This window comes from Notamacropus eugenii, chromosome 2 (assembly GCF_028372415.1).
Source record: "Notamacropus eugenii isolate mMacEug1 chromosome 2, mMacEug1.pri_v2, whole genome shotgun sequence".
Lineage (NCBI taxonomy): Eukaryota > Metazoa > Chordata > Mammalia > Diprotodontia > Macropodidae > Notamacropus > Notamacropus eugenii.
The window spans coordinates 235,929,006-235,948,211 of record NC_092873.1 but is presented as its reverse complement, the minus strand read 5'-3'; the positions used below and the strand labels follow the sequence as shown (position 1 = coordinate 235,948,211).

The window sequence follows — 19,206 nt, the reverse complement described above, 5'->3', positions numbered from 1 at the left end:
CCTGCTAAAAGGCACCACAGACAATGAAGCAATATCATTACTAAACATGTATACTCCAAGTGGTATAGCATCCACATTCTTAGAGGAAAGGTTGGGGGAGTTGAAGGAAGAAATTGATAGCAAAACTATACTAGTGGGGGACCTCAACCTCCCCCTCTCTGAACTCGATAAATCTAACCTCAAAATAAACAAGAAAGAGGTTAAGGAGGTAAATAAAACGCTGGGTAAGGTAGATATGATAGATCTTTGGAGAAAATTAAATGGGAATAGAAAGGAATATACCTTTTTCTCAGCGGTACATGGAACATTTACAAAAGTTGACCATGTACTAGGACATAAAAATCTCACAATCCAGTGCAGAAAGGTAGAGATAATCAATGCATCCTTTTCAGATCATAATGCATTAAAAATTACATGTAATAAAAGGCCATGGAAAGAGAAACCAAAAATCAATTGGAAATCAAATAATCTAATTCTAAAGAAGGGTTGGGTTAAAGAAGAAATCACAGAAACAATCAACAATTTCATTCAACAGAATGACAATAGTGAGACAACATACCAAAACTTATGGGATACTGCAAAAGCAGTTATTAGGGGAAGTTTTATATCTTTGAATGCTTACATAAATAAAATAGAGAAAGAGGAGATCAATGACTTAGGCTTGCAGTTGAAAAAGCTAGAAAAAGAACAAATTGAAAATCCCCAAGTAAATACCAAATTAGAAATACTGAAAACCAAAGGAGAGATTAAGAAAATTGAAATTAAGAAAACTATTGAATTAATAAATAAAACCAATAGTTGGTTTTATGAAAAAACTAATAAAATTGATAAACCTTTGGGCAATCTGATTAAAAAAAAGAAAGAAGAAAATCAAATTACTAATATTAAAAATGAAAGGGGTGAACTCACCTCCAATGAGGAGGAAATTAAAACAATAATTAGAAACTACTTTGCCCAACTTTATGCCCACAAATTCGATAATCTAAACGAGATGGATGAATATTTTAAAAAATACAAATTGCCCAGATTAACAGAAGAGGAAGTTGAATACTTAAACAACCCCATCTCAGAAAAAGAAATTGAACAAGCCATCAATGAACTCCCTAGAAAAAAATCTCCAGGGCCAGATGGATTCACAAGTGAATTCTATCAAACATTTAAAGAACAGTTAATTCCAATACTACATACACTATTTTTGAAAATTGGGGAAGAAGGAGTCCTCCCAAATTCTTTCTATGATACAAATATGGTTTTGATACCCAAACCAGGAAGAGACAAAACAGAGAAAGAAAATTATAGACCAATTTCCCTAATGAATATAGATGCAAAAATTTTAAATAAGATTTTAGCAAAACGAATACAGCATCTTATCACGAGATTAATACATTATGATCAGGTAGGATTCATACCAGGATTACAGTGCTAGTTCAATATTAGGAAAACTATTAGCATTATCAATCTCATCAACAACAAAGCTAACAAAAACCACATGATTATCTCAATAGATGCAGAAAAAGCTTTTGACAAAATACAACACCCATTCCTACTAAAAACACTGGAGAATGTAGGAATAAAGGGAACTTTCCATAAAATAATAAGCAGTATCTATCTAAAACCTTCAGCAAGCATTATATGCAATGGGCATAAGCTAGATGCATTCCCAATAAGATCAGGGGTGAAACAAGGTTGTCCATTATCACCACTCTTATTCAATATGGTACTAGAAATGTTAGCTGTAGCAATTAGACAAGATAAAGATATTCAAGGAATAAGAATAGCCAAAGAAGAAACTAAGTTATCACTCTTTGCAGATGATATGATGATTTAGCTAGAGAATCCCAGAGATTCAAGTAAAAAATTACTTGAATTAATAAACAACTTTGGCAAAGTTGCAGGTTACAAAATAAACCCACACAAATCTTCGGCATTCCTATATATTAGCAACAAAGTCCAACAGCAAGAGATAGAAAGAGAAATCCCATTTAAAGCTAGGGTAGACAGTATAAAATACTTAGGAGTCTACCTGCCAAAACAAACCCAGGGATTATATGAACACAATTACAAGACACTTTTTGCACAAATAAAGTCAGATTTAAGTAAGTGGAAAAACATTAGTTGCTCATGGGTAGGCCGTGCTAATATAATAAAAATGACAATTCTACCTAAATTAATATACTTATTTAGTGCCATACCAATTAAACTATCAGACAATTACTTTCTAGAGCTGGATAAAATAATATCAAAATTCATTTGGAAAAACAAAAGGTCCAGAATATCAAAGGGACTAATGAAAAGAAATGCTTGGGAAGGTGGCCTAGCGCTAACAGACCTCAAACTGTACTATAAAGCAGCAATTATCAAAACCACTTGGTATTGGCTAAGAAACAGAGAGGTAGACAAGTGGAATAGACTTGGCACTCAAGATGCAGTAGGCAAGGAATATAGCAACCTTCTGTTTGATAAACCCAAGGACCCCAGCTTCTGGGATAAGAACTCATTGTTTGACAAAAATTGCTGGGAAAACTGGATAACAGTGTGGCGGAAATTAGGCATAGACCCATACCTGACACCGTACACAAGAATAAAGTCCAAATGGGTACATGATTTAGGTATAAAGATTGATACCATGAATAAACTGGAGAAGCAAGGAATAGTATATTTATCAGAGCTATGGAGAAGGGAAGAATTCTTTACTAAAGGAGAGATAGAAAGCATTATGAAATGCAAAATGGATAACTTTGATTACATTAAACTGAGAAGTTTTTGCACAACCAAACCCAATGCAACCAAAATCCGGAGGGATGTAGTAAATTGGGAAAGAATTTTTACAGCTAAGCTCGGGGATAAAGGCCTCATTTCTAGAATATATAGAGAACTGACCCAAATGTATAATCATACAAGTCATTCCCCAATTGATAAATGGTCAAAGGATATGAACAGGCAATTTTCAGAGGAAGAAATTAAAGCTGTCTATAATCATATGAAAAAATGCTCTAAATCACTATTGATTAGAGAGATGCAAATCAAAACAACTCTGAGGTACCACATCACACCTATAAGATTGGCAAACATGACAGAACAAGAAAATGATAAATGCTGGAGAGGATGTGGGAGAGTTGAAACACTAATTCATTGTTGGTGAAGCTGCGAGCGCATCCAACCATTCTGGAGAGCAATTTGGAACTATGCCCAAAGGGCTACAAAAATGTGCATACCCTTTGACCCAGCAATATCGTTACTAGGACTATATCCCCAAGAGATCATAAAAATGGGAAAGGGTCCCACATGTACAAAAATATTTATAGCAGCACTCTATGTAGTTGCCAAAAACTGGAAGTCAAGGGGATGTCCATCAATTGGGGAATGGCTGAATAAATTATGGTATATGAATGTAATGGAGTACTATTGTGCCATAAGAAATGATGAACAAGAAGACTTCAGAGAGGCCTGGAAGGACTTATATGACCTGATGCTGAGTGAAAGGAGCAGAACCAGGAGAACTTTGTGCACAGCAACGACCACAGTATGTGAGAGTTTTTTCTGGTATACTTGGATTTTTGTAATAACGCAAAAACTTCTTATAAAAAAAAAAAAAATCCCAAAGGTGGTTCTCAAGGCAAGATGCCTTCCACACTCAGAGAAAGAAATATGGAAGTCACTCACAAAATGTAGCAGATCATGTTTGTGTATGTGTATGTGTTTGTGTATCATGTTCTGATTTGTTATACGATTTCTTTCATTTATTTTAGTCTGACTACATAGCATGACTATAGTGAAAATACACTCAATAGGAAAGTATATGTAGAATCTATACAGAATTGTATGCAGTCGTGGGGAGGGAGGGGGGTAGTGGGGGTTAGGTGGGGGGGGGATAAAATCTCAATTGTATGGCAGTGATTGTTAAACATTAACAAATAAAAATAAAATTAAAAAAAAATGGTAAAACCCTTAGAGTTCACTATTATAAATTCAGGCTTTGTCCAGAAGAAAAATACAATTCTTTAGGAGTTCATGCCATCCCATAAAGGGTGCACATTATCCTTTTAGTTTTTATAGCTGATCAGGAAGTAACCTACCAGATGCTGACTACAATAAGAAACATACATGTAAATGACTGCCATCTTTTTTATGAGACAAATGTGATTTATGGGGCTAGAGTTGTTGTAGTTATAGAAGAAACAACAGATGGCGACCAATTAATTTAAAGTGATGTGTCCATTAAACTAACCTTTGTTATCAAGTAATTGGTCATCAAGGCTGCTGATCTACTTATTTCAACAGACCTATGCTATATCATTCATAAAACAACCAAAAAATGCTTTGGAAAGTTTCAGTCAGTCAAGTAGCTTTCTGAGAAGACTTGTTTTTGGTTGTCATGAGAGTTGAAGACAAGATAATTACATTATGTCAACAAGAGGCTTCCTTATTTCAGGAAGGATATACTGTTCGTCTATAGGTAGAACTCCTGGCAAAGAAAACAGCTTTTTACTTTACTGTGCTTTTCATGCACTATAATTTTCTTCTCACAAGAGCAATTCACTGCAGTTACACCTTAGGGGTTTGAAAGCAGATAATTATTTTTTAAGTTCCATATGATAATAAAAACCTCAAATTACAACACATTCAAAAAACCTTCATCCAGAGTGCAACTGAAAAAGGTCATCAATTGTCATGGCAGCATATAACCTTATGATCCACTGAAATGTGTACTTTCAGTAGGGAAAAGATAGCCAAGAAGGCAAGGCATCTACTTTGTAGCTACTTCTCTTCTTTCAAAGAAACGAAGTCAATAAACAGAAGTGCACATGAAAAAAGGTACACCTGTACACTGTGACAAGGAATATTTATGAGAGCAATCAGCAAAAGCACTGAAGAAAAGAGAATCATATCTAAGAAAAATAATTGACATGCTATGTTACGTCATTTGGTATGGAGATGTATGTCCCAGCCCTGAATTATCTAAGACATCATCTTAATGATTACATCTAGTGAAGAATGTAACAATTTCACATTTTCATTCAATTGTCCATGTACCCGATAAGCATCCAACAAGTGCCTAGGGTTGGGTGTGATGAAAGGATGAATAAAATAGGGGCTATATCTGCAAGGAGTTTATACCATAATCTTGAATATAAGAAAACCACATAAATATAGAACAGAATGTGGTATATGTATAAGACAAAAACAAAATAATTTCCAATTAAAAGGCTTAGGTAAGACTTCATGGAGAAGCTGGAATTAAATCTGGTCCCCGGAGAATGGGTAAGGGTCTCAGTAGGCACAAAGGAGGCACAGAAACTGATGAGGCAATTCGGGTGAAGGAAGTATTATGAACAAAATTCCAGAGACGGAGAAACACGACACATATTTAGAGCAAGTTAGTGATTTCAATGAGCGACTTGGATAATGGTGTTGCCACATTTTAGAAAGCTGGGAAGGACAAAAGGTTTAGAAAAGAAAACATAATAGTTCAGTTATTGATATACTGAGCTTATGGGCAGAACACGATATTGAAGTGGAGATGCCCCACGCTCATCACAGACAACACCCTCTACATTCTTTCCCTCATGGGCCTTCTTTTTCCTCTACAGACTTTCTTGGTAACCTCATAAGTTGTCCAAAGATTTAACTAACTCTCAGATCTACAAATCTAGTCCAATGTCCTATAATTATCTTAAACTCAACCAGTCTAAAATTGAACAATTTATCTTTTAAAAGCCCTCTCTCCTCATCCAAAGCTCCTTATTTCTGTCAGCCTTCCACTCTCAAATGTGTAATCTCTGCATTATTCCTCATCCTCCTTACTCCACATATGCAATCAGTTGTCAAATCTTAACATTTTTATTTTCTTTTATTTCTCCCATCCAATCCCTTCTCTTCATTCACACACTTAACACTGTATTTCAAGCCTGAATTATCTCTAGTTTCAATTATTGCAACTGCCATCTAATTTGTTTGCCTGCCTCAAGTTTCTCATCAGTCCGATCCACTCTATATATTGCTGCCAAAGTAATTTCTTTAGTTTCAGATCAGATCATTTGACTCTACTACTCAACCAATTCCAATGGCTTCCCATTCCCAGTTGACTAGCTGTAAATCCCTAGCATAGAGATTCTGCCCAAACTCCTACACAGCACACATACACATTCTGAGAGATCCATACCTACTGCGGAGTAGAAAAAGGGAATTAGTCAAAAAGACAAGAAACCAAAATGCTATTTTCCTAGATCTCTCCTCCTCCTCAAACCCTCAAGACTCATTTACAGTATCACACAACATAATTAAAGTATAACATTCTCTACTTGTAAAAAGAAATGGAAAAAAAGGAATCAACATATAAAAAATGAATCATAATTTTCCCTTTATTTTAAACAGAAAATAACCAGAATGATAGAAAATTATATTGGGGATGAAAAAGTATGAAAATTAATCAAGCTAAAGAATATTCACAACTTCATAATGATAAACTAATATGACTAAAAATGTCATAACCATAGTCTAGTAAAATGCATAGATTTTATAAGTGTGTATACACATATAAGTATGTATGTATTTATGTATTCTAAGTTATTTTGGAAACTGTAATTATTGTCAGCAGCAGCAAATATTTTTAAATGAAGGACCATTATATATGTGACCCCATACTTGGGGAATTAACAGTAAAAGTTCAGCTCCATGAAAATATCAAGTTTTATTATATACATAGTAACTATAAAAAGTAATGGTCATATTTCTAGACAGGGTAGTATGATTATGACAGAAATAAACCTGCAGTAGGCACTAAATTTTATGACACTAGAAAATAATATAAATAACAAAGACTAATTCCTCTACTTTTTTTTCAGTTTCTCTATATTCTGGCACCATTCACTCTATCCAAATCTTCTTTCTCACTCCTCCCCAATACTTCTCTCACCTAGTCAGACCAATCTTCTTACTATGTGACAAATATCACCACCACCACCACCACCACCATCACCATCATCCCATTTACTTACCACTTTAAGAATGGCAAAGCACTTAACATATGCTATGTCATTTGATCCTCAAAATAACTCTGTGAGGTAAGTACTATTATTATCCCTATTTTAAAGATGAAGAAACTGAGGCAGACAGAGGAAAAGTGACATGCCTAGGGCCCCAAGAGTACCTGAAAAAGGCCATGAACTCAGTTCTTCCTGAATCCAAGTCCAATATTCTATCTAGTTGTACCATACATAACTAATGTTCTACCTTCCTTCTCCTCTGTCTGTAGAAACCTTGTCTGTCCTTCAAGGTTCAACCTCAGGTCTCATCTCCTCCATTTTTTAAATTTATCTTAAATACAGGTGTTTATTTAAGAATGATTAATATCTGATTAAAAACTAATTTCAAAAAAAAGAGGACAAGGAAATCTTTCAGGAACTCAGTTATTAGATTTTATCCCTTCAGTTTATTCTACTACTTTTGTACACTTCCAACATCTCTTTGGTAGAAAGCATGAAAAAACCCCAACTCACCCATTTTAGTTTGCAGGTCAGAAAGGAATGTTTGAGCTTCATCTACACCGTTCAATATGCTTAGTTCTTTTTCTTTCAATTCCTCATTGAATACCTTTGCAAAGTAAAACAAGAATCTTGTCAGAACTTAATGTTGTGTACAGAAGAAAATGGAGCATCCTCTTCATTTTTACCACCTCTACCCATACCTGCTGAGAGAGAGACTAATAGCTAGAATTTAATTCAGTTTATAAGTGAAAAATGTAAATTTTACAAATCAGAGAAATGAGAAAAAAATGAACTTGGGTTAAAAAGATGATTCTTACAGGACATAAATGCGCAAATATAAGAAAAATGATCATGTGTGTAAAATATTCACCCAACAGAAATTATTGTACTGTACATGATCTTATATAAAATGTACTTTTAGAGTCTTCATTTCGAACTGTGAGACTGCAAAAATATAATAACCTATTTTAACACTTTTTTTTTGGTCATACAGGGTGACAAAAAAATTACATCCAATGGAACAAAAGAAGGCAATTTCACAAGTGGTAATGAGATCTCCAAAAGTATTTTACATTCTTTAGAATATATTAAATTAAAAAAAAGAAAGAAATTAAGAGGTAGAAACAAATTAAACTACACAAAATCTAAATTAAAGAGAAGACATTAAAACACTCAGTCTCCAATTATCTTAAAATATGTTCCATCTCACATTGAGGCAAATGCAACATTTTCCTTGCCAGGCTTTTTCAATGCAAATTTATGATTCTCAGTACAGTTAGTCTTTAACACTTTCATTCTTTAAAGTAGAGTTAAGTTTTAACCCCTGCACCTATAAAAATGGTTGGTGATGAAGTCACTACACTGCCACAGGCCAAGCTAGATACCGTTTTGAGCCCACAGTTATCTGTATATAATTTTAAAATCTTTATCTAATGACCATAGCAAAAGATCCCAACAAGAATATTTTCATCAACTAAGTGGAATTGTTTTTAAGGCTTTGCTACCCTCTTAAAATTTTTCATGCACTTCTTAGCAGTGCAGAAAACAGTTCTTTATGGAATAAAAAGACTGAAAAAGACCTTAAAAGATCACTTCTAAGTTTAAATATTTTCTCTTTAAAGTGGAGTTGGAATGCTTTGCTATCGTCACTTTCCCTATGATGATATTAAGGAATATACTTTTTTGAAAAACTAGTGGGGTGGGGGATGCTGAGAGACATTTCAGATTCTTTACGTAGCCGTTCAGATTCCACAGGATTCTTTCTGAAATTTTAACGGTTTTGAGCAACAGCATTCACTGTCTCTATATCTTACTCTTGACCACTTTGAGACTTAATTCCCAAAAGGCACATACTCTAAGTCCTCTTAGCTTTTTTGTCATTTCACTGTTTACCTGATGGGCCCTAAGAAAACAACCTGCAAAATGTTAAGAATTCCATTTTATTAGTGTATTTTACTGTCTCTGAAAAAAATTTCATATGAGGTGAAAGAAAAGATGCTGTTTGAAAAATCAGGTTTGACAACTTAGAAAATTTCAGAATTTCTGATCAACACAGTGAACAACCAACCATGATTCTAGAGGACTCACAATGGAAAATGCCTCCCGAGAACCAGGTGATGGACTCAAAGTACAAACTAGGTTGTTTTTTTGGGAGGAGAAGGGGGAATATGGCCTGAGGAGGAATTCTCTTTGCTTGATCGTACCTGCTTATGATAGAGATCTTGTTTTTGTCTATCTTTCTATATTGAGGGTGGGTTAGGGAGTAGCTGGGAGAGATGCTGGGATGCAGATAAGGCAAATTTTCATTGATTAAAAAAAATTTAATTGGGAAAAATTGTCTTAATTAAAGGAGCTTTTAAAAATATTTCTATTTATTCCATTAAATATTTCCCAAATAGATGTAAAATGTTCTTAACATTTCTTTTTTTAAAATTTTGAGTTCCAAATTCCCTCTCTCACTCTCATTTCTCCCCCATCCCTTGAGAAGGCAAGAAATATGATATTGATTATACATATGAAGATTAATAAATCTTCTGTGATTCACATTTTCCTTGCCCCAAATCACCACAATTAAAGATCTGACTATCAGTCAATAAACATTAACTAGGATACTAAGTGCTAGGGATAAAAGAAGGGCAAAAGACAGTCCCCTGACCTCAAAGAGCCTAGCAAAGAGCCCAGTATATGGTGGGTGCTTAATAAAGGTGGTCCCAATCTAATATTCTGCGCAACAAAAACAGATTGCGAAACTCCTAATCAAGTATTGTAGTACTTCTTAAAAAGAGACTGTTCAGTCATGCTGGAGAAAAAGAACACTACTTTTTGCCTAAGAAATGTAGCTAAAATTCCACAAGCAGGAGTCTTTTTGTCCTCTACATTTCAAAACTCAGATAGTTAATAAGAATATGTAACTGCCTACATATGCGTGACTAAGTAAAATATAGGAGAGTTTAAAGAACATGAATTAAACTTTCACGTAGCTTAACATTATCTGAGCTAAGTAAAGTCAAGTAGTTCCAGGGAGGTGAAAGAGGTGAAATCTTTTATGTCAATACAGCAGCCATATACAAATTTCCCACTGAGCAGCAAAAGAGCTGCCAGATTGCCCTCCTCCTCCTTCTCCACCTATGTTTTGGAGAACAAGGAAAAACGGCCCTAGATAATTTGTCTAATCCTGACGACATATGCAAGGAGTAAGTAGACAAGAGATGGAAAACTAAATGGAAAAAGAATGGAAGTGACTCTCTGAAACTTAAAAAAAGACTGAATGAAAGAAGATGACATAAATGAGAGACCAAAACGTCCTCATCATTTCCAAAACTCAGCCATCACCTAAATGTTCTAGTTCTTCTCCTTCTCCCACTAGGACACTCTGACTCTGACCCTGCGACACAGGGCCAAATACGTGAGACTGCACCTAATCATGGCCAGAAACAGGCCAGTCAGCTGTCATCTATTAAGCGTCTACTATGTTCCAAGCACTGTGCTAAGCAATGGCAAAGAATGACAAAAAACAGTCTGTGTTCTCAGGGAAAACACATTTGCAAACCAGTTTAGAATGTAAGGTCCTTGAGAGCAGGATTTATGTTGCTGACTTGTATCTGTGTATGTAGCACCTGGTATGCACCTGGTACATACTAAGCACCTAATAAATTCTTTTTCATTCACTTATTTATTCTTCCAAATTGAAGACACATGTCCTGGTATGATGGGAGCTTGAGGGGACAAATGAGGTAGTGGGGTCAATATTAGCTCTTGATTCTATGGGCTCAGTGCAAATAAATATGTTCTATGTTTTGAAGTCTTGTGAAACCTATATGGCTTTAAAAGAAGCTAATGGCTACCCTTGAGTGACTACTGAATACCTTCAAATATTTCCAGGTTTAGTGAGCCAGAGTATGGAGATGTTCTCAAAGGGTTCATGGCCCTTTCACACTTGAAGGGTACCTCTGACACAAAGACTACCTCAATATCTAGTATTACTTTGAGAAATCTTTTGTCCGACTCTTAATTAGGTATGTTTGTGGATGGAGAGATCTTAGCATCTCCCTGGGCCTCAGCTCTTTTACCTTTTAAAAATGAGGGTTGCTAGGGTTTCATAAAAATCTGGGAAGACTTGGATGAACTAATGTAAAATGAAAGGAGCACAAGAGTAGTTTAAACAGTAATATGGCAAGAATAATTAAATATGAAAGACTTAATAACTCTGAGCAATACAATGATTCACCACAATTTCAAAGGACTAATGATGTAAAATGTTATCTATCTCCAGATAAATGATGGACTTGAGAATGAAAAATGAAGTATATGTTTTCCACTATTTTTGCCACCTCAGCAACTCTGAACATGGTTAAGGTAGTAATATGTTTTGCATGATGTCATATGTATAATGGGTATTGTATTTTTTGCCTACTCAAAAAGGTGGCAGAGGAGTAGAAGAAGGAAGAGAATTTAGAACTGAAAATAAAAATAAAATTGAACACAATAAAAATAAAATAAAATAAGGATGGGCATTTCTAAGGCATCAAAGAACTGGAAATGTATCAGGTTCCCAATGAACATTATTTTTAAATATTTGTTAGAAGGGAAGGCTCATTGGGCAAGAGAGGAAGGGATATGTTCAGAAATTAACATATTCTAAAAAACAAAGGGCATCAATAAAAATAACATAAACTTTTAAAAAATTAATAAAACATGAAAGGAAGTTTTTGACCTATATCATCTTTAGGGTTTTTTTCCAAACCTAAAATTCAATGACTTTATGAAGTCAATATGGACTTTTTCTCTTTCCATCAGCTATATGAACTATATCAGTTGTACTGGTATTTGCTGTGAGAGTCAATTCATTAAAGGCCTGTCTTAGGAAAGCATAAGGAAGATAAAAATGGTAAATCATAGAAAACATCATTTTGGAAATATTTGGGGTTAAATTTGTCTCCTTGGCCTTCAATTTATGAGGAATACAGTGAGTGAAATGTAAAAAGGTGAGCTTTCTTCTGATGACAGACACATCTGTTACTAAATGTAATTCAAAGTCTCTAAGGTATGTCTCTAGAAAAGATCACTGCTTAAGGGCCAGACCACTTTGGACAAGGAGAGGACCACAGCTTCTCCTACAGGTAGGACAACTGATGAATTATCACCTAATCTTAGCTTGTGACTACGGTACATTCCTATATAATGCTGAAATACAAGGTACACACCAAATGCTACTTCTAACCATCAAAAGTGCAAACTTAGTTATTTCACAACAACAAACACATTTTTCCTCTGTGAGGAGCACTATGTTAAAATGGGAGAGAAATAAAGTTCAAATTCCTCATGAAGTTGACAGTCTCATAAAATATGGATGTCAATCCGGAAAGATATTCTTAAGAATGTGAGCAAATATAATCATGACTGCATCAGACCCTGCAACATTTCTTCTGCTATGGCCTCCTCGGTGATATCTACAATCACTCAGAAGAAATGAGCCAAAAAAATGACACAAGGAAAAAGAAAATGCACTGTGTAGATGATGATATACAGTTGCTTGGGGAGCTGGATGAATTAGCCCAGAAGTAAGCATATCAATCTTCACTGGGCATTGCAGATGGACACAAAATGAATAGGAAGAAATGAGCCTAGACAGCATGTGGAAGCCTCATTGATTTCACTTGTGCCAAACTGGATGCAAAAACCCACCTTTTCTTTTTATTTTCCAGAGAAACCAAACTTACACTAGGTCTCAGAAACTTATTAGCTGTATAATCTTTTTTTTTTTTTTAGTATTTGTATGAATTAAATATTTTACTTCCCCCCCCAATTACATGTAAAAAGAATTTTAACATTCACTGTAAGTTTTGAGTTCCAAATTCTATCCCTTAATCCCTCTTCTTCTCCCTCCCTGAAAAGGTAAGCAATTTGATTAGGTTATATATATGTAATCATGTAAAACATTTCCATATTAGTCACCTTGTTGAAAAGAAAGGAAGAAAGAAAAAGAAGTAAAGAAAAGAAAGAGAAAGGGAAAAATATTATATTTCAATCTGCATTCAGATGCCATCGGTTCCTTTTCTGGAGGAAGAAAGCAGTTTTCATCATGAGTCTTTTGGGACTATCTTGGATCTTCTTAGAATAGTTAAGTCATCATTCACAGTTGCTCATTATACAATATTGCTATTACTGTGTACAAGGTTCTCCTGGTTCTGATCTACTCTTTACTCTGTATCAGTTCATGTAACTGTTTCCAGGTTTTTCTGAAACCAATCTCTTCATCATTTCTTATGGCATGATAGTATTCCATACAATTATATAACCACAATTTGTTCAGCCATTCCCCAATTAATGGACATCCTCACAATTTCCAATTCTTAGCCACCATGAAGAACTGCTCTAACTATTTTTGTTCAAATAGGTTTATCCTGTTTTAAAAACCTCTTTGAGATACAGCCCTAGTAGTGATATTGCTGGATCAAATGGTATGCATAGAAAAACCCATCTTTTCAACACCAATAAAATTCTGATGATGCCATACTGCTAAGATTCACAGAACATCCATGACTGTAAAGAATCAGAGAGCAAAAGAAGAGAAGCAATGGGTAGAAATAGGCTGGAACATCTTACCAATGATGCCAGGTATATGAAACACATATCTTCACCTTTAGGGAGGATAGGAAAAGAGGATGTGTGGCTTATGTAGAAAGTAAGGGATTAAAAAACAGACAAACTGAGTTTTGTACTGCTGATTACAACACACTAATAGAATCACATTAGCAAAACAAATACATATACCCTTTCAAGTTAAAGAAACCCTCCTTTCTGAACTTTGCTCCTACTAAAGACTCTTGATTGACAAAGGCAAGATTCAATCGGAGGCATTTTATTACACTAAAAAAAAAAAAAAAAAAAACAGCCAAAGATCCCACTTGGCTTGCCACCACATCCTAGTCTATTTGTTTAATAATCAGCCCCTAAGGTAGTTCTCCTCACCACCTCCTAAACCCCCAATACTGTTTTTGACTCTTTTCCCTTTTGTCTCCCTGCTCCAAGCCCTTGGCAATCTCCTTCACTCTTCTGGCTCTAACTGCCATAGGTAAACAGCTCCTAAGTGTATATATCTCCAGCCCAGATGCCTCCTCTGAGTTCCAGACTCACATTTCCAACTGCTAATAAGCTATTTCTGCCTGTCGCTCAAGATGTTCAACATTATTAAAAGCCTAGCTCCTTCTGACTTCAAAAATTCTGAAAAAGTTCACCAAAAAAAAATACTAACACTTTACATTTTGTTTCTAATATCCAAAATTCGAATCACATTTTCCTTCTCTTTCACTTCTCATAACCATAAGACCAGTTGATTCCACCTCTGAAAAATCTCCTGTCTTTCTCTCCCTCCTTTCCATCCCTACCAATAGGGTACAATAGGTCCTCAAGACCAGAGGGGTCAAACTTGCAGCCTTCCAAAAAAACTTTTCAGTACAACTGAACCAGTTTAAAATGGAATGGGGAAATATTTGACAAAATCAATAAAAATAGTTAATGTTAATTTGAAGTTTTCTCAGTCAACATACAACCCACAAGGATTCATTCATTTCTATGTGTCTGACACCAGTGGTCATAACCATTCCATTTCCTTTACTATGACATTCATATAGCAGCATTCTAGGGGCATTTCCTTATGCCCAGCCCTGTCAGAACATTCACTTACTCAAAAATCTGCAGTCTACCTGTTATCTACTGAGTAGAGTTCAAATGTTTTTGCCCAATATCCAAGGCCCTCCACAATCTATTGCCAATCCTCCCTTTGCAGCATGCATTATTTGACATATGGCCAAATGGGAAACAAAAAAAAAAAAACCAATCGCTGATCCCTTTATATATCCCTGTGGTTTCCTTCCTCTAAGACTCTAAGATGACATGCCCATCTCAGATATCACTGCCTAAAGAAAACCTTTTTTGATTTCCCCAAGAGTAACATCCCCTTCCAAAACTTACATAGCTTTTTGTTTTGTAATTCTCTAATGCATTTAGTATGTATATTAGTTATCTATGATGATATCAACCCCTTATTAGGCTGTAAGTTCCATGAAGGCAGAAAGTGTATTCCTGAACTGCATTACTCAAAGCCTCGCAAAGTACTCTACACACAGAGAAGTCTTTATAAATCTCTCTTGAGCTGAACAAAACTTGCTTCATAGGACCTGCTAAAGCATAAGCACAGACAGAAGAGCTAAGGGTCACTTCTCAAATATGATGAGATTCTACAGTAGACTTATAATGGAAATTTTCTCTATTAAGGATAATTTGTTTCAATATTAGAAGAGGAAAGAGGAAAACAAAATAATAAATCCTTATCAAGATACACATTGAGAAAATCCTCCGAAAAGGCACTCAAATAGCTTTATGGAAGGTACCTTTTATCCAGCTACAGTCTCAAACTGCAAATTGACAGTCTCTTTAAAAATAAGTGACTTAAACAGATAACATTAAAGCTACAGGGGATTAGAGAATCACAAGCAATAAATGGGAATGCAAGGTTATGGGGTAACACATTTATAGAAATTACCACCATCTCTATACAGATGCAAATTGTCACCGAATAGAAGAAACTGGAGCTAAAAGTAATTATCTGGTTGTGACCTAGATCTGTGATATTTCTCCCCAAGAAAGGCAACTGGGGAACATGTTTAAAGTTAATTCAATGAAGGAGACACAGAACAAAATACATAGCACACCAAATATGGTCACTCGAATATAAAACACAAGTAAGTTTCCATACTCTGTATATCCAAATGTCAGTGAAAAGTGCCAAAGTTTTAATGTTTGAAATGAACAACAAACAATACAACATTGGTGTTACTGAAGTAAGCTGACTCTTCCAAGTAAGTCAGCTGGATCCCTCTTTGAATCACTCCCAAAATTCCAAACAGAACACACTCTAAGTTAGGATTTAAGAGTTAGAATGGACCATAGAAATCTACACGTAATTCCAACGTCCTCATTTCACCAATGAAATAATGAAGGCCAAGAAAGCATTAATGACCTAAGTAATACCACATAGCTAGTAGGTAGAAATGTCAGTACAAATCCAGGATTCTGCTTCCTCAACAAGCCCACATGAGTAAAATTTCTCTGGACACAAAGTGCACACACAGAGATAGCCACTTTCGGTAGTTATATTTCTAAATGTTTTATGGAAATGAGCTTTATTGCAAAAAATGTCATTTTGTTAATTTAATCATTTAGTGTCTCATCAATAATAAGAATTAATCACTTATTATGCATTATGCACTGTGAAAAGTATTGAAAATAAAAAAAAAGACAGTTCCTGCCCCTAAGGAGATTGCATTTTAACAGAAAGTCCAGAGTGCAGGCTGCAGAGGGATGTGGTGTTGTCCCTTTGAATAACCCCCTTCACAAGAAGGAAAACATGGGCTGACCTTGTTGCCAAAGAGCAACATCTGTGGGTAGTTGTTAGTGGGGTAAGTCAGTGAGAAGTGGTCTAAAACAAAGTTAATTCTACCCTTGTCAAAATATGGTTCTGGGGCTCCTTGTCTTCAGTCCAAAGAAATGTCATTTCAGGAATAAAAGCAAATCCTTGCAGAGCAAGATCTAACTCTTGGTATCATATCTATACACGCCAATCTCCACACCCTTCTCATTAAGTAATTACTGCTAGGAATCTTTTCTGCCTGGCATCTGGAATAAGATTCCTTACATCTGCTTAGATCTAAGAATTACTCCCCTTATTGTTCTCTGGAGGGTAAAATAACACGACTTCTTTAAAGCTCTAGATTTCTCCTCTGTGGAACAAGACTCCTAGAAACCACACAGCTCAAACATTAGAAAGCTTTTTTTCTCTGTTGCCTAATTCTCCTTGACATCCTCTTGACAATGCTTTTATGGAGAGATGAATATAGGCTCATTTGAAGAAAAGCTTCCTAACAATTAAAGCTCTCCAGTAAGGGGGATGATAATGATGACTGTAAGAGCTAGCCTTTCACAGTGCTTTAAGCTTTGCAAAGTGCTCTCTATGTTAACTTAGTGGATCCCAAGGCTAAAGGACATCATCAGAAGGCAGTGGGGTCTCTCTCAATGAAGCCTAGATACAGGCTAGATGACAATGTGTCAGAGATGTCGCCTGAGGAATTCTTGATCAGATAAGAGTTGGACTAGAAGCTGAGGACCCTTCTAAGTTAGTGATAAATAACAGCACCACCACCGATCATTTACATAATATTTCAAGGTTTGTAAAGTGCTTTACAAATATCTTGTATTAACCCACTCAACAAGGCTGGGAGGTAGGTGTCGTTACTATTATTCTCATTTTATAGATGAGGAAACCGAAGCAGACAGGGTCACATGGCTAGAACTTTAGCAGGAGGGTAACTGGTCACTCTTTTTTCTCTTGCTAATTGCTTAGGTAATTAATACTTAATTAATTAATTGATACTTGGTATTAATTTGGACCAATTATAAATCAATGCCAGACTGCTCAGACAACCCAGTAATATGTGTATTTATACATATATTAACAATATTTTGAAATCTCTTCCTTCCTACCACCTTTTTATTTTAAACTCTGATGGGTTCTGGATGACACAGGAGGCTTCTGGGAACGCAATCTTTAAGCTAATCTGGTCTCCCCTTTATTCCTTTGGCTAACTTCAGCTAAACTGCGAGGTGTTAATAATTATGGCAGATTGTGCTCTCACACATATGTCATCATTCTGTACTGTATGGTGTTTAAGCTAAAGGTCCAAAATTATGTTTCTTATTCTGAAATATATTGTGAAGTAATCACTAACCTTTCTTTTTTAAGAACTATGAAACATAAATAAAAATTAACCATCGTAAGGGTACACCAATCTATTTGTGAATAATCCTATGCTGTTTATGCCCTTATGTTATACTCTATACCAAATGTCAATAATTTTTTAAGTTCCTCATAGCGGGACAATTATACAAAATAAAAATCAAACATTTGCCTTTTCAAGGACAAGTGCTATTTTTATGATACTGAATATTTGTTAGAGATGTTACTGTCCAGGAATATTTTTTTAATTACTAAAGATTTATGATACCTTATTCTAATAAAAATAGTTCACAGCACTTAAGGTTTCTGAAGGAAATTATATTCAATATCTCATTTTACCTTCATAACAACTCTCTGAGGTAGGTTTCTGAGAGAAGGTCTTGATGACTTAAACTCTAGAATGCCTGAAACTATACTTTCCCTATAGATGATTAATTTGGCTTTTTAGGCAGAAATACAGCAGGTTCTCTAACCATATACTTAGTTTTCCATAGAAGTGAAATCCTAGCACACTAATGTGAAACAAATGTCTCATTTCTGAATTCTTCCAGTGGAACTTTTCCTACTTCAGTTTTAAGTTTCCATTAATTTTCTTTCATATCAGTGATACTAAAAATAGTTGATCTCTTAAGAGAACATCTAAATATTATGTAACTCACCCCAAAATTTTACCTACTTGTGACATAAAAGAAAATTTGAATTTCCCTCACACCTGATGAAGAACTAATGCCAAGGTAATTATGTTCCAGCATAGCTGTTTAGTACAAAAAGCTCCAGAGTAGCAAACAGCTTTGCAGTCAAAAAACAAGTGGCTTTCATGTTTGTTCTGTCAACTTAAGAGTACAATGTAGCTCGACTTGAATTTTTCTGCTCTTAATGTGTAATTCCTTCCAAATACCACGGTCTTCCTTCCAACACATCCTCTCAGAAGGCCTGTTTTCATGCACTAAAATAAGAGAAAGTCTGCGTGCCTTCAAGAGTACGATCTAATCTGTTCATGAGAATAGTAATGCACTAACTGTCTTGTTTTGTTTGAGGAAAGGGCTTTGCAAACAACAAAGTGCTATGTGTTGCTATTTGGTCACTTTAAGTGAGTCCACATAGCTACTCAGTGTCTGAGGTCATATTTGAACTCAGGAAGAGGCCTTTCTGACTCCAAGCCCAGCACTCTATCCACTGTATCACCTACCTGGCCTAAAGTGCTTACAGAGTGCTATTTAAGGATGCTTTTATTATTACTAAAAATTCTAAAGCTCAATTGGGCTCTCACTATAGCAAGGCAATCTTTCCACATCCTCCCTAATCAATTTTCTATCTTACACACCAAAATAATTGTTTTTAACCTTGCTTTTTATTTTTAGGTCTCTAACAGCACTACTTCCACTAATCTTCTAGCTAAGGACTTCATCTCTTACTTCAAAAACA

At 35.3% G+C, this 19,206-nt stretch overlaps 1 protein-coding gene across 5 annotated transcripts in view; it reads right to left on the bottom strand.

Moving 5' to 3' along the window:
• The window catches only part of LOC140526994 (utrophin-like), a 262,618-nt gene that overhangs the window by 136,128 nt on the left and 107,284 nt on the right, over nucleotides 1-19,206 (bottom strand). For all 5 annotated transcript variants that reach the window (XM_072643607.1, XM_072643609.1, XM_072643608.1 and 2 more), the window contains one exon: nucleotides 7,500-7,593. In XM_072643607.1, the coding sequence (XP_072499708.1) occupies nucleotides 7,500-7,593 (94 nt within the window). The remainder of the gene's footprint in view (nucleotides 1-7,499; nucleotides 7,594-19,206) is intronic.